The following is a 16,333-nucleotide window of genomic DNA, read 5'->3' on the forward strand; positions in this document are numbered from 1 at the left end:
ATAAACTCTTATCTCAATAAAAAAAAATCAAAGCTATTTCTCTAGTCTAGAAGTATAAGTGGCGAAACAAGTTTAGTTAATTTATTGAAGACGAGTCAAGAGGTTGAAACAGGATTTCTGTCTAATCATAAAATGCAGATATTTTTAAATAATGAAAAACTTATTTTTTTTTTATTATTATTTATAATTAACAAAGTTTATGTGTCGGGTCAAACGCGCAATTCGATTGAGACTTCAAGTAACTAACTTGACCTATGCATTATCTATTTTGTCAATCTAAACTAATTTGTTTGTAGAATGTGAGCAGTATAAGAAAAGAGTTTTTAACAAAGAAGTGACCTTTCAACCATTAATATACAAACCCAATCTAATCGCAGTGGAAGAGGATAATTGTAAATCGTATGCACCTTTCGTTGTTGGTGGGAAGCCAGCAAAGGGTAAGGAATTTCCACACATGGCTCGTTTGGGTTATGCCGAAGAAAACAAACCCATATCTTGGTTTTGCGGAGGCACTCTTGTGAGCGAAAAAATGGTTTTGACAGCAGCACATTGTTTTGAGTACAATGAGTGAGTGTGTAGTTTTTTGTATAAAACGAAATGGAATTACCTATTTTTTTCAAATAGTTAAACATATATCAATTATATTGTCTGGAATTTCCATTTTATGTAATTTTGTATATGCAATTTTATTTATAAATTCTAGTGGTGACTTAAATCGCGTTCGGTTAGGTGAACTTGATTTTGATAAAACGGATGATGATGCACAACCAGAAGATTTTAATATTGCTCGATACATAGCACACCCAGATTATAATGATGATTCAGCCTTCAATGATATAGGTCTAGTTGAACTCGCTAAATCTGTTATTTTCAGTGAATATAAACTTCCAGCCTGCTTGCCGATAACAAGTGGAGACGAATTTTCAAAGCTCATTGCTGTTGGCTGGGGATCTATTGCATTTGCCCAGCCAGGCCCAGGTTATTTACTTAAAGTTGGTTTGGAACATTTTCCATCAAATCTCTGCGACACAAGTGCCAGAGATTCTGATATTGATAAATTAAAAGACGGTTTTAATAGTGATTCTCAAATATGCGCCGGTTCAAAAAAAAAGGAAGATACATGTGACGGAGACTCCGGAGGTCCTTTGTTGTCCTATCACCCCAAATATGATTGCATGTATTATGTGGTTGGAATAACTTCGACTGGTTTTGGGTCATGTGGAACACCCGGAGTTCCTGCAGCATATACAAGAGTTTATAAATATGTTGATTGGATAAAACGACACATATGGTGATAATTTATATGTTTGATAGCAAAATTTATGGACATATAATTAAAATATTTTGATTTTTATCAGAAAACAATTTACAATAAATTTTTCTTAAAATATTGATTTAAATTTTTTGTACCATTAAACTTTTTGTAAAATAAACACATATACAACACACTTGAAACACTAAAGGGCGTAAGTGTTTTCATTTAGTCTGAAAATGACTGACTATCTTTCTTATATTAAATATGTAGACATATTTTATATGACTATAAGTTACTTTTTTCTTCAGGTTGTTTTAATTAGAACGAATCAATCAAGCAAATTTAAAATATGTAAATACATTTTTTTGTGGATTCATATTTCAAACTGATTTGTAAATGAAATTATTTTCAATATACATACAGATGAATTGACATAATAAATACTAAATATAATTATTCTTTGCTGTCACTTTATTATTTTCATTTAAACATAGGAGAATAATGGAATAAAATTGGAATTGTATAGAAAAGCCTTCAATTTATTATGATAATTGGTTACAATCTTTGGAATAAGTTTCTATTTTAATGAAATCACATCCAATTCCTGGAGCTGTTGAATGTTCTGACGACGTCGATTTAACTTTTGATAAGAGTATTTGGCTCGCGTTATAGGACTACAAACTTTAAGCAAATATAAAATGGCCGTAGCAAATGTGGCTAGAAATAACACCATCAAAATTCCTAAAGCTACATCTTTAGGCTTAGCTGGTTGTTGAACGTAAATTTTTGTTCCATTTGTATTCTGAACACAATACTGAGATGTTAATTTATCGTCTGTAATACCCCAATTCAGATTTTGGACATAATTTTGTTCGCAGACGCATGCATGTTCTACTCCTATTTTTGTACATGAGGAATATTTGGGGCAACTCTGTAAACCATTGTCTGAACAGTTCATATCTACATGAAAAAATAATTTAGTTATTGAATTATTTATTTATTTAATTTTATTTTTTTGAATGTTTTCACATGGTTGTGAAGAAATACCGCAAACTGCGATCACAACTTTAAAAAAGACGCAAAACTTCCAATTAAAAAAATACATTTTATTGTTACTGATTATACTATCTCACTGTTTGCGTCATTTTCTTTTAAAAAGTTAAGTAAATATTGCCAAGCAGTTTCAATTGATCTAAAATTCGGAAATATTTGGTAACGCTACAAATTCTGTATTGAACATTTAAATACATAAAAAAAATATTATATCATAAATAAAGGATATCCCCGCTAATCTTCCATTCAAGCTTACATATGTACATATTTTATTGTCTGAACGTAGGTATGTGTACGTACTTCTATAGTTATCCGTGTGCATCGATTACTTTCATAAAACTACATCATTATATTTTACAGCTGTTTATTAAATACAATTTTATAGATCAGCTGATTCTTAGATGAAAGGGAATTCAAATTACTGTTCAAAATGATAAAAAGCCATTTATAACAACGAACTACAAGTTATGTAAAATGAATTTTAAAAATTTTCGTAAAAATTACCGTATAGCCGATTATGCGATGTTTGGTTTATGTACTTGGATTTTTATTTATTGTATGCTACCTTGGCGGTTCGCATCACACTACGATTTTTTAACTGAGGAAGATATATTTGAGGTGTTAGTTGAGCAAGTGACTAATAATATTTCACTGCAACAACTGCCTGAATGTGACTATAGTGCAATTGTTGGTGAAAACGCATATACTTATCTAAAACATTATCAGGAAAAGGTCTTGCGAAACGAAGAAATTCTTCCAGGTAAACTAATTTTCCAAGCAAACAAAAAAGGTTAAACAATATCATATATTAGGTGGTGAATATTATCCACGGGACTGTAAAGCACGGTTCAGCGTAGCAATTATAGTGCCATACCGCCAACGTGAGGAGCAACTGCATATTTTTTTAACTTATATGCACAATTACCTGCGGCAGCAACGAATACATTATCGTATATTTTTAGTAGAACAGAACGATCAATTACCATTTAATCGTGCAAAATTGTTTAATATTGGAGCAACGATTGCAGTACAAAATGAGTTTCCATGTCTTATCCTGCATGACGTTGATCTATTACCTCTCAACTCTGGGAATTTATATGCTTGTACGGAAAAACCGCGCCATATGTGCTCTGCATTAGATAAATTTCGTTTTAATTTACCGTATACATCGCTTTTTGGAGGAGTTGTTGCCATACGTAGTGAAGTGTATAATATTATCAATGGTATGTCTAACTTATATCAAGGTTGGGGCGGTGAAGGTAATCAATTTACATTTTCTGAAATTAATATCTCTATAATGACTTTTAATTATTAGATGATGATTTCTATGAACGTATCTTAGCAAAGCAATACAGTATATGCCGATTTGAACCCAAATATAGCGGATACACAATGTTGCGACATAAACCTGAAACACCTAATCAAAATCGTGGTCAGCTTCTAACTACTTCACATCTACGTTTTCATATAGACGGCTTAAATTCCCTTACTTTCAAAGAAAATGAAAGGCGCATTCACAGCCTATTTACGCACATATTAGTAGAGATTTAAGACTACTGTTACACAAAGTTTAATTTTTATTTAAGTTGCAAGTACTAAAAGATAAGTTATATATATTGTTGAATGTAATAAAAATATATTGAAAATACGGTAATAGGTGTAAAAAATTGAGAAGAAATGAATATGAACTGCTAATTATGATTTGGCCGAGTCAAGGTAAAACAACATCGTTACTTTTATCGGACGGAGTAATAAATCGAAAGAAGTTCAAGTTGGTGCGCGTGTTGGAACATAATAACATATTGGCGACATGAGATTGGGCATTTATTGAAAATGTACGTGTTTGTAGGTGACAGTTGTTACCGTACGGGAGAGATGTTTCTTAGCGCATACAATAATATGCTAATGCCAATTACTGCAGCGTTACTTGTGTTTATACATCTCCAATACTTTGAGAGACATTAATTGATAAGAAAAATTAATACATGTTTATGTGTTACGTTTAATATAAACGATTCCACTCACTGTCTTCTACTTTTAACCTTAATATTTGCTATAAAAAGTTACACTACACTACATGCAATATCTTAATGTAAATATATTAAATTATTAAACAGTTATCATCATGATTGACTCAGGAGATATCACTTAGAAGAACGTCATTCGAACGTTGCTCATAACTTTTAAGTATTGCCATAGAGCAGATATGTTCAATCTGAAGTGTTCATATTTAAGGTCATTATTTTTCATTCCGAAATATTTGAAAAAGTTGAAAATAATATATTTAATTTCTTTTATGGTATAATATGAAAATATTGATTAAGAAAATAAAATACAGAAAGTTTAAACACAACATAAATGTATTTCATTAGAAGTAGACGATTATTTAAAAAATAAAACCATTTTATTTTACATTGATTTATGTTAGTTCAAAAAATTTAGTATGTCTTGCTGTGATAGTACATTTAAATTTCTATTGTCTTGTATTTGCTGCGTTGATTGAGGACTTAATGCAGGTGTTTTGTTCCAAGTAGTGAGACCCACATTTGTAGAATTAATACTATTATTTGCATTTGATTTATAATTTGATGGATATATATAATTAACAGTTGGTTTTTGTAAAGTATACGTATTTGCACTTGGGCCTACATTGTTGCTGAAGGGATCAAAATCATCTAATGATGAAATATTATTATTGGTTTTTTTTTGCGTTGATGGCGATGGTAATAAATCATTCATTACTAATGGATTCGTACTTTGCCAATTGCGAGTCAACGTACCGACATTAGTAGAAGGACTTGAAATATTGTTGTACCGAGTGACATTTGAGAAACCGACTTTATTTTCAGTAGAATTATTTAAACAAGTCAGATTTGAGTTCATTAGTGATGATAAGATATCAGGTTTAAAACAGTTATCATGTGATATTCTGCGTAAAAAAGTCATTAATAAAAATTAATAAATGTATTATTACGTTAATTACTTCAGTACGTCATTTGAGGATGACATCGTTTTTCCTTTAGCTTCCTTTTGATTTTGCAATGTTGTGGGTTTATTTGCTTTTGACATCGAAAACTCAGAAAACATATCGTCATCATCAGAGTTTGAAATTGTTAAATTTGATTTTTCTAATTCGGATGTTAATATTTCTGAAGCATCTTTAGGTCTGAAATTAAACGAATTAAATGCGGTTATTTTTGTTTTTTAAAATATACTAACTTAAAAGTTAGTATATTTTAAAAAACAAAAATAACCGCATTTAAACAATTTTGAAGTAACGACTCAAAAATTAAAACAAAAATAAATAAACGAATTAATTATTTTATAATATTTAATTGATAACGACAATGTGCAAACCTGTTGTCCCTTTGAATTGTTGATAATTGTTCCAATTTTTCACGCTGTTCTTTTTCAACGCGGTTGAACATTTCTTTGATAAGTAGAACTATGGTATTAAATTGTGCAACTGTTAAGCCATTTTCTACACATAGCGGCATAAGAAATGGTATGCACTTATGGGCCATTACATCTTTAGTTATTCCAAGCTTTGTATTAGTCATCGCAATTTTGTATATGCCTACGACAAACAAAAAAAGAGATTAGTCTATGAAAAACTAAGTGTCATAATTTTTGATGCAACCTATTATAGCCATAATTACTGCAGGTTCTCGACTTTGTATTTGTTGCAAAAATGGCAAAATTTCATCCAATACTAGCCATTTATCTAAGTTTTCTAATAGCTTTCCAATTGATACTAAGCAATTAACTTTTATTGATATATTTGTGCTGCATAGACAAAGCTTTTTTATGCGAGGTATTACTGCATTCTTCATGGCATTATAATCAATTAAAGTTGAAAATGTTGGTAGTACCGATAGACATAATTCTTGAATCTGTGGCATATCGCATTCTAATGAGCGATATAGTAATGGTAGAACATGTAATTTAACTTCTTCAGCCGATGTAAGTTTCAATAACAAGTCCATTTTTTGCATAAAAATCAATAAAATCTGAATAGGATCAGTTAGTTTAAAAATTGGTTTAAGGTGAGGTAGTATATGAGTGCCATATTCTTTTTGCGTACTCATTTCAGCTATGAGCAGTACATTAGGCAAAACAAAGGGAATCATTGGAGAGTTTATAAATTCTTTAACAAGATGTGGCAAAATGGAATGTAAGTTAACACGATGCGGAAGATTTTGTATAATTTGGGGCAAACCCTTGTAAAATTTGGATTTTTGTAAATTATCCCATTGATATAAGGAATCAAGATAGCTAAGCGTTTTAACTCCAACATCTTGAAAGTAATTTATCTATAATAAAAAAATTGTATGGCTTTTAATATTCTATACATTAAATACTATACTATATACCTGTTTAAGTTCATGTAATTTTGGTCTCAAACTAGGACTAGGATGTAGAAGTGCTTTTAAGCTATCAGTAATGTCATTTGGCACAATATTCATTGGTGGATATTTTCGCTGGTTTAGTTCCGCTGCGTAGCGTCGAAACGAACTATAATCGTTACCAAACATTTTTAAAGGTTTACCAGAATATATAGCGAAAATTAGCACACCTACACATATTATTTTAAAAATAACACATTTTTAAAAATAAATATGATATAATTTTAATAGAAGACATTATTTGAACAAATTTTTTATACTAATTAATATAACATACCAAGGGAGAATAAATCACTCTCTGGAGTGTTGATATTATTTAAAGCCACTTCTGGTGCAGTATATTCTAAATTTGGTTGAGCAAATGCATGGATATTTGTGGAATACTCGCGACAAGGCCATTGGCTTTTGCCATCGCTTGTTGTATTGTGATGTATACAAAAATCAAAACCAAACAATTTCCAATTTCGATTTTTATTAATTATAATAGACTCAGGGCATACGTTACGGTGGATTATCTTTGCATCGTCATGCAAAAACATTAAACTATCAAATAGCTGTAGTAATCCGTGTCTGATTTCGACATCATAAAGTTTATTTTCTGGACGAATATTATCACCAATTATATTAGATATTGATGAAAACACTGGTTCAGTCGCAAATGCCAAACAGTCCCTACTTTCTTCAAGCGGATGCTGCACAGTTAGGACGTGGGGATGTCTTATTTTTGTAAGTTGCTGCACACCACGGCGAAGTGTTTCAAGCACAATTTCCCGATCTTCTCTTGATAATCTTTCAAGTGATTTCTTTTCGAAAACAAAAACTGATACCTCTTGTTTTGTGCTCTTTTTGTAACCGTTGTATACTTTCCACATAAGACCTGTATTGATTGAAAAATGAAATACATTATGTTGTTCTGTTATGTTTTCGGTAACATACCTATTCCTGCTGTACATACTTGATCGAGTATTTCATATTCGCGTGTAACATTATTCCCAGGCAAATAATTTGTCACACCAGAGAGCTGCGAAGTTACTGTACTGACAGTTGAATAAAATTTATTAAATACTTCCATATTAAAGTGTAAAGCTTTGAATATACTTTTTACCCAAATTTACTTAATCTTTATACAAATCACATATAAATATTACGAATTTTTCGGACATACACATTCCCCCACCCAAAAAATCTTTGTTTTATTTCTTTATCAAAAATCAATACAATTCATTCACGTTCAGTGCGGATTGACACAGTTGCATTTTAGAGATATGAAATACATTTGATAAAAGTTTTTCTATAATTAGACCAGTTTCATACTAATAGTACATTCACACTGTCTCATTTATACTACGTTTCCACTGTTTACATAGTAAGTTACTTAGTAACATTGAGCTTTTTGTCGTTTACATTAGCAAGAAAATTCAAAAAGAATATTATAAATTAATAAATAAAATTCAGTAAAACTATAATTTTTAAAGGGATAAAATATAATTAAAATGTATAAAATTGAATATTCTACTTCTTAATATATATGACACGTTTGCAATTTTAGTAATATGATGAATTATATGATAATTTTAAATGATATTAAATTTTACGAATATTTGAGTATTTCACTGTAAACATATGTTTCGACTTTGTTGTTGATACGAGTGCTGCCAAGCAATTTGCATACAACAAAATAATCAAATTGCGCATTTTGGGTCGGTCATGCTACAGATTATCATCAAAATGCTAATTTTTTTTATATAAGGTTTTTAATCTACTAAGCAACTAATCTCTTGCCTGAATACACCTAATGATTTCTTCAATGATTACTTGAAACCAAAGGAAGTGCTGGACTTTAGTAACTACGGGCAGTAAAAATAATTACAAGAACAAGATTGCAAAAAATTGGTCTTGGAAATTTTGCATTAAGCAAAGAAAGGTTAAGAGAGTGCATTACCACATTAGCTAATTAAGCTAATTTCTCTCTTTAGTTCTTTGCATGCTTTATTAAGTTTGATGTTATCAACGAGAATGCGTATGCTGCCATATGCAAAGTAATTTTCTTTTTTAGTTGTTAGAATAATTATTCCTTTAGAGTGGTTGATGCCTTTTGATTTTGGCATAAGTTTTGCTGTATAATTAAAGGTGGCCCGTTTTGTATTTTAGGTAACCATGCTAGGAGACTAAATCTTCCTCTCAACCCTACCTGCCACAGTAATGGTGAGGACGATGAAAGTGCCTCCCATCTGCTTTGTTTCTATCCCGCACATGCGCCTTAACATTTTATGGGCTTTATTTTTTTAAGATCTTGGTGAACTGCAAGTCTTCCCTCTGAATAGTTCAAACTGATTTTGAAGCATTAATTTCGTATTCAAGTTCAAATTTGAATGATAGCCATTCGGTGTATTTATTATAAAGAGTGAATTTATCTTCTTTTTCAATCATTGATTAGGTCATAGTTCGCTCATATAAGAGAATGGTCCGGGTGTAACGACCCTCTTCCTGTCGTTTATTTGCTGGGGTGAGCAAAGCGGTTATCCTAGTTCGTTGTCCCAAGTTTCAAAAGGAATTTACGGAATATACGCGGTTTCTGGTTTTATTTTGTTTATTTGTCTGTTAAATAATCATTTATTTAGCTATTTACAAAGTTTGACATTTATTAATTTGTTCATTCACCCTGAACAAATTAATATCTTTTTACTCATTCGATGTTTTTGTGTTTTTCGGCGGACAATAAATAGCGGTAATTGACAATATTTGATTTATTGTTTTAATTTAAACAGTTATTTATTCATAATGATCTGTATTTTCTTTAATAATAATTGCAGAACCTCCCTTTGCACAATTGATAGGATGAATGGTGTGAGAAACAATGTAATTTTTGATCGACATATGGTATAGCTTTGTTTCGTGAAATGTGTTTTAGAGATTAAGCAAACATCTATATATATGTTTGTATGTTATAAGTGCAATAACATTTCTAGTTCTTTTTTGTGTTTTGACAATACATTCGAAATCCATTTCATAAACTGAAATCGAATAGAAGTACTACTCATGATCGAATAGCTAGTTTTTGTTTAAGGTTATCTAGTCACTTTTGGAGGTTTTTATTGAAAGAATCATGTTCGGTTAACATTTTAAGTATTTTAGTTAGCAGGTCCTCGTACTTATGGATGTGTTGACTATTGTTGCCTCTTCCACTACTTTTTAAAACATCAAAAAAATGCGGTTTATTAGATATGCGCTTAATATTATTGCTATTTTCGATTTTATTGACAGTACGCAAGCTATTAGTTGTTATATGTTGGTTAGAATCTTTCTTTTGCTTATCGCGAATATTTTGTAGTTCTTTTGCCACAACGCATCCCCTGTCATTTGCTGAGTGGTTATTGTCACAATTGCAGCATTCAGGTTTTTCATTTCTTGGTTCATTACATTTAATGGTTTTATGCTTTTTACAGCATTTAGTACATATTAGTGCTGTTCATATTCGAATTTACGAAGTATTCGAAGAATTCGAATATTCGAATAGTAAACGAAGTCTTCGAAGTTGAAAAAAACTTCGAAGTTTTTGTGAATTTTTGTTCTCGAAGTCTTCGGAGTTTAAGTGTAGTGAAAAACTTCGAAGACTTCGAAGACTTCATAAGCAAAAGGTGAAGTGAGAGCGTAAAATGCAAACAAACGTGCATCACACAAATTATTTGAGGGATGGAAGCATTTGCTTTGTTTGTACGGTTTTATGTTTTTTTTTGTTATTCTATGCAGAAAATTAAAAACATGTTTTTTTGTTTTATTTTATTACATTAAATTTATTTTATTATTAAATATGTATTATAATTTATATTAATATTAAATATGTTATTATTAAATATTATTTATATTAAATAAAAAATTTACATTTTAAATAACTTATATTTATTATTTATATTTAAAAAATCATATTTGAGAAAATTTTTAATATAATATAAAATATATACGGAATAATATGCAAAAATTGATATTGATGGATTTTATTAGTAAAGGAAATTTTAAAAAATTTTCATTTTCCATTAAAAAAGAAAATCACAAATTAAAACCTTGAAAATTAGTTATGAAAAAATGAGTTTTGCTCATTAATGCATAACTCCCCAAACGAAAACTGATTCAAAGCATTAGAACCAGGTGGAATGCAGATCTCCAAATGATTGAACGATTAATCGAAAATCGCACTGCCATTACTGCCGTAATTGATGACAGATCCGTTAAAACTCCAAACTAAGCACAACTCTTACAAATGCGCGAAGAAGATTGGAATCTTTTTGAAAAAGTAATACCAATTCTGAAACCATTAGATATTGCGACAACTGTGCTATCCAGTGGTGCTTCAGAATCGATGGTGCGTCCAATTATAAGAGCAATAATAGAAAATCATTTAAAAAATGAAAGAAATGGCCAGAATTTTCCAACAAATTAGCAGAAGACTTAATTAAAAGATTTCATCTTAATTCTGCTACGGTGCTGATATCTTAAAAAGCATCATTCTTAGATCCGCGGCACAAGGACCTACTACCTGAAACTGTTACACAAAGAAGTGCCATCCGGGAAGCCATTCACGATGAAGTAAAGACTATATTTAGAATAGAGAACAATTTAAATGTAGAAGCGCCATCGTCAAGTGCATTAGATTTTTTATTTAATAAAAATTTAACTACACATCCCACCACGAATTCGCAACAATTCAACCAGAAATCAATGTCAATTTGGATCCTTTTGACTGGTGAAAAGCCCATGAAAAACAGTTTCCTATAATGGCACAGTTGGCTAAAAAATACCTCAGCATACCTGCAACATCTGTAGCATCAGAAAGAGTATTTTCAACGGCAGGAAATATTGTAACTCCTCATCGCAGTTGTCTTGCCCCAGTAAATGTGGAAGCAAATCTTTTTGTATATCACAATAAAGCATTTCTGTCTAATGATTAATTTTTAATGTAATTTGTTTTTTTTCATAACTAATTTTAAAAGTTTTAATTTGAAAATTAATTTAAATTTCCATTATAAATAAAATAACAAAAACAATATATCAATTTCATCAAATTTTCATGTATTTTATATTATATTAAAAATTTTCTCAAATATGATTTTTTAAATATAAATAATATATATAAGTTATTTAAAATGTAAATTTTTTATTTAATATAAATAATATTTAATAATAACATATTTAATATTAATATATATTATAATACATATTTAATAATAAAATAAATTTTATGTAATAAAATAAAACAAAAAAACATGTTTTTAATTTTTTGCATAGAATACCAAAAAAAAAACATAAAACCGTACAAACGAAGCAAATGCTATCATCCCTCAAATAATTTGTGTGATGCACGTTTGTTTGCATTTTACGCTCTCACTTCACCTTTTGCTTACGAAGTCTTCGAAGTCTTCGAAGTTTTTCACTACACTTAAACTTCGAAGACTTCGAGAACAAAAATTCACAAAAACTTCGAAGTTTTTTTCAACTTCGAAGACTTCGTTGAAATGCGAATATTCGAAGAACTTCGAATTTTTAAAAACTTCGAATAATGTACATATAGGTGCTTTACCATAGATATTTTTGGTGTGTCCAAATGCTTGACAATTATTCCATTTAGGAAGAAGTATAGGGCTTTTAATAGCCTTAATAATGACAACAGAGTGTAAAATATATTTAATTTCAAACAATTATTTTATGTTTTCTATTGACATATTTAGGGGCTCACGGGTTTTTCATTTTAATTTGTTAACCACGTTTAATATGTTGAATCCTTGCTCTATTAGGTCGGAAATGATCAACTTTGAACTACACGTATGATGTAAATTTTTTTCTATACATTTGTATACATTTTTATTTTGTATACATTTTTGTTTTAAAGTTTAACTGAGAAAGCACTTTTGGCTATTATTTTAACGCGACTACAGACGTCATGATAACACTAGTTTAAACATAATTACAAATTTTGTTTTTCAAAGACGAGTCTTATATCTTCTATAGCGAAATATTCCATAGAATTCAAAAATAATAATAGATGTTGCCTGATTTCGAAATTTTTGATTAGGTATTGCCTGCTCAGATCTATTTGAGAGGTTGATTCTTACTAATTCCACACTGGAGGCGCTTCAGCTTTTCGCTTTTTGCTTTGCCTTGGATATAATTATCCAATTAGTTTCCAGAGCTAATTTTTTTCATCACGGTCGTACTGTTGGGTTTGATTCGAAGGCAATTTACAACACACGATCGAATTATTGACGTTTCAAAAATCTAAGAATAATATTTAAACCTTATTACAATTAAAAATATTGTAGTATAACTTTAGGGTTGTGAAATTAATACTAAGCTTGACGTGTCTGGGCTAAAACTGTATATAGTGGATGGTGAAAAGCTCGATGTATTTTGTTAGACAGCCCACACTCCTTTTAAGTTTAGAGAAATTTCTAGCCACCTGTACAATCCAATACAACAAGCTACAAGCAGTAATTTTGAAATGATGTTTTCACAGTTCATGCAAACCATGCAAACTATGTTCAACCAAATAATACAAATGCAATCGCAATTGATGTCAGCGATTTTAGCCAGGTAATGAGTAGCATAAAAATATGTGCATGGAATGCAAACGGCATAAGCCAACATAAATTAGAAATTTTGAATTTTTTAAACCAAAATGAAGTTGATGTGATGCTCATCTCTGAAACTCACTTAACTAATAAAAACTACTTTTTTATACCAAACTATATATTTTACAAAACAAATCATCCTGACGGCAAAGCACATGGAGGTACGGGAATTTTAGTCCGAAGAAGATTAAAACACTATTTTGTGAACTCATGTGCTGAAAATTTCCTTCAAGCAACTTCAGTGTGCATACAATGCTTTACCTACAATCTTACCCTATCAGCAGTGTATTGCCCCCCCTCGCTTTATACTAAACGAAATGCAATATCTTGAATTCTTCAAAACTTTGGAAGAAAAATTCATTTCTGCAGGAGACTACAATGCAAAACACACTTTTTGGGACTCTCGGCTCTGCAATCCTAAAGGTCAAAAACTCTTTAACGTGATAACAAACAAGAACAACAAACTAGATGTCGCATCACCCGGATATCCTACGTATTTGCCATCAGACAACAGCAAAATCCCAGATCTTATTGATTTCGCTGTAACAAAGGATATTGCTAATCATCTGAGTCAAATTTTTCAACCAAATCCCTCCAATAATTTAAATTAACCAGCTCAACATATTAACAATAATATTATCAACTAACAAATCTCCGTAAAAACGAAATCAAGGTAACCATCAAAGAAAAACTTGTCTTCAAAAAAGCACCTAGACACGATTCTATAACTCCTATAACTCCATCGTAGCAATTTCATTCATTACAAAGATTTTTAACGCCATAATAAAATTTGGACATATCCCGACGGAATGGAAAAAAGCGTTAATTATAATGGTTCAAAAGCCCGGAAAGGATTCAACACTAGCCGCATCATATAGACCTATAAGTTTGCTGCCTTGTCTGTCAAAATTATTTGAGAAAGTGTTTCTTGCAAAAATTATGCCTTTCCTCCAAGATAGAGACTTGATCCCAAACCATCAATTTGGATTTCATCAAAAACATGGTACTATCGAGCAAGTGAACAGAATAACTAATGAAATAAGAAGTGCTTTTGAAAATCGAGAATATTGCTCTTGTGTCTTTTTAGATGTTGCACAAGCGTTTGACAAAGTATGGCATGAGGGCCTGATACACAAAATACGACAAGTACTCTCGCAAAATTCACACGCAGTACTTCAATCATACTTGATAGGCAGATCTTTTAATGTAAAGTACAATATGCACACAACTAATGACTTTCCAATAAGTGCAGAAGTTCCACAAGGCAGCGTTCTTGGTCCATTCTTGTACCTCACCTTTACTTCAGATATCCCTACAAATACCAATTTAGTAATATCAACATTTGCTGACGATACCGCTATTTTGTGCCGACATAAGAATGCCGCAATCGCTTCCAGTCAACTGCAAAATCATTTGTACTCCATTGAAAGCTGGTTATCACTATGGCGAATTAAAGTCAATGAGCAAAAATGTCGTCATATAATTTCTCTTTTAACAGATCCTCATCACCAACTATCACTCTCAATGGAATAGTAGTTCCGCAAACAGAAACAGTGACGTACCTTGATATTCACCTTGACAAACGCTTAACTTGACGGAGGCATATAGAAACAAAAAGGACTCAAATGAAGCTCAAAGCTTTAAGACTTCGCTGGCTAATCGGTCATCAGTCTCTCTTATGTTTAGAGTACAAAGTCTTGTTATACAACCAAGTCATTAAGCCAATCTGGATGTATGGCTTATAGCTATATGGCAATGCCTGTTCGTCAAATGTAGAAATCCTGCAAAGAGCTCAAGCAAAGATTTTAAGAATAATAACTGGTGCACTCTGGTATATCAGAAATGAAAACATACATTTCGATTTAAGAGTTCCGATGGTTAAAGTCGAATTCGAGAGAATAAGGCAAAAACATATTTCAAATCTTGAAAACCATGTGAATCCGCTGGCTAGATCTCTTGCTAATATGACTACTTCCTCTAGACTAAAACGGAACAAAAGACCCGCCAACCTACTTTCTTAATGAGTATTCTGATTAATTCAACTTATACACCGTGATATCTGGTAAATAAGCTCTGGCTACTTATTCAGAAGCCCCTTGAAATAATTTACAAATCATTATATCATTATAGTTTGTTTATATAAAATAATTTGTAATGTAATGTTATTAATCTTTAAGATTCTAAAACTTATTGTTAGGCTTTAATTTAAAGCGATTCAATAAAGATATATTGTTAAATAAAAAAAAAAAAACAAAAACAATCGATGTGTTGTTTGGGCTGCTCCATTGGACACACCAGCTGCACTTTAATGTTCAAGACTACAACAGAAGTTCCTGAATGGTATGAGTGGCGAATGAGCCGTTTTAACTTTGTTTATAACGCTAAATTTAACTGTTGACTTTCTGTCTACTGTGTGTATTTTTTTACCTTGAAGGGTTGCCGATACTATCCCCTATAAAAATGACTAAAAAAACGCGGCCGTGGAGAATCCAATCGAACACTGTCATATAAAACTATCTAATATCTTAGATTACTCTGAACTTCGAATATTAATTTTTAAATTAAGGAGTGGTTGCATGATAAATCTTAAGAGTAAGAAGCTGAAAATTTTTCAATGTTAACCAACGTGAGTATGTCTGAAAATTCAACTTTGTGACTGACGATCACATTTATATCTGGTTTTTCAACAATCGACACATAGGAATGTTGAAACTGTTGACTCATTATAGATTCGGTCACCATAATTTGCATGGATAGAAATAAGTCACATCACGAAAAAGATATTAAAATCGGAAAGCCTATGTGCAGTTCAAACTTTGCCCTTGCATCTTCAATAGTGCCATAATATTATATTATTTATACTATTTGCAATAAAGAAACATGGTTTTTAAGATAAAATGTTTCATCCCATTAAAATATAGTAGTTCAGCTACAGTTCAACTATAATTCATTTACAGGATACTTGATGACATTAAGGACGTGCAGTAGTTTTTGTC

General features: G+C 30.9%; 4 protein-coding genes across 4 annotated transcripts; 2 read left to right on the top strand and 2 right to left on the bottom strand.

Moving 5' to 3' along the window:
- Positions 1–64: 64 nt before the first annotated feature.
- Positions 65–1,367, top strand: LOC119679481 (venom protease-like). The gene is made up of 3 exons (XM_038091862.1): positions 65–238; positions 297–567; positions 704–1,367. The coding sequence occupies exons 1-3, from the start codon at positions 133–135 to the stop codon at positions 1,293–1,295; spliced, it is 969 nt and encodes a 322-aa protein (XP_037947790.1). The 5' UTR covers positions 65–132; the 3' UTR covers positions 1,296–1,367.
- A 363-nt stretch (positions 1,368–1,730) lies between these two features.
- LOC119675813 lies at positions 1,731–2,610 on the bottom strand. The gene is made up of 2 exons (XM_038087033.1): positions 2,285–2,610; positions 1,731–2,215 (listed from the first exon to the last, which is right to left on the bottom strand). The coding sequence occupies exons 1-2, from the start codon at positions 2,358–2,360 to the stop codon at positions 1,833–1,835; spliced, it is 459 nt and encodes a 152-aa protein (XP_037942961.1). The 5' UTR covers positions 2,361–2,610; the 3' UTR covers positions 1,731–1,832.
- Positions 2,611–2,685: 75 nt separating this feature from the next.
- On the top strand, positions 2,686–4,651 carry LOC119675812 (beta-1,4-galactosyltransferase 1). The gene is made up of 3 exons (XM_038087032.1): positions 2,686–3,068; positions 3,121–3,567; positions 3,624–4,651. The coding sequence occupies exons 1-3, from the start codon at positions 2,783–2,785 to the stop codon at positions 3,857–3,859; spliced, it is 969 nt and encodes a 322-aa protein (XP_037942960.1). The 5' UTR covers positions 2,686–2,782; the 3' UTR covers positions 3,860–4,651.
- Positions 4,652–4,654: 3 nt separating this feature from the next.
- LOC119675811 (SCY1-like protein 2) lies at positions 4,655–7,932 on the bottom strand. The gene is made up of 7 exons (XM_038087030.1): positions 7,651–7,932; positions 6,992–7,591; positions 6,682–6,884; positions 5,949–6,621; positions 5,666–5,885; positions 5,292–5,474; positions 4,655–5,237 (listed from the first exon to the last, which is right to left on the bottom strand). Exons 1-7 carry the CDS (start codon positions 7,784–7,786, stop codon positions 4,733–4,735), a joined length of 2,520 nt encoding a protein of 839 aa, XP_037942958.1. The 5' UTR covers positions 7,787–7,932; the 3' UTR covers positions 4,655–4,732.
- Positions 7,933–16,333: the final 8,401 nt, after the last annotated feature.

Source organism: Teleopsis dalmanni, chromosome 2 (genome assembly GCF_002237135.1).
Source record: "Teleopsis dalmanni isolate 2A chromosome 2, ASM223713v2, whole genome shotgun sequence".
Classification (NCBI taxonomy): domain Eukaryota; kingdom Metazoa; phylum Arthropoda; class Insecta; order Diptera; family Diopsidae; genus Teleopsis; species Teleopsis dalmanni.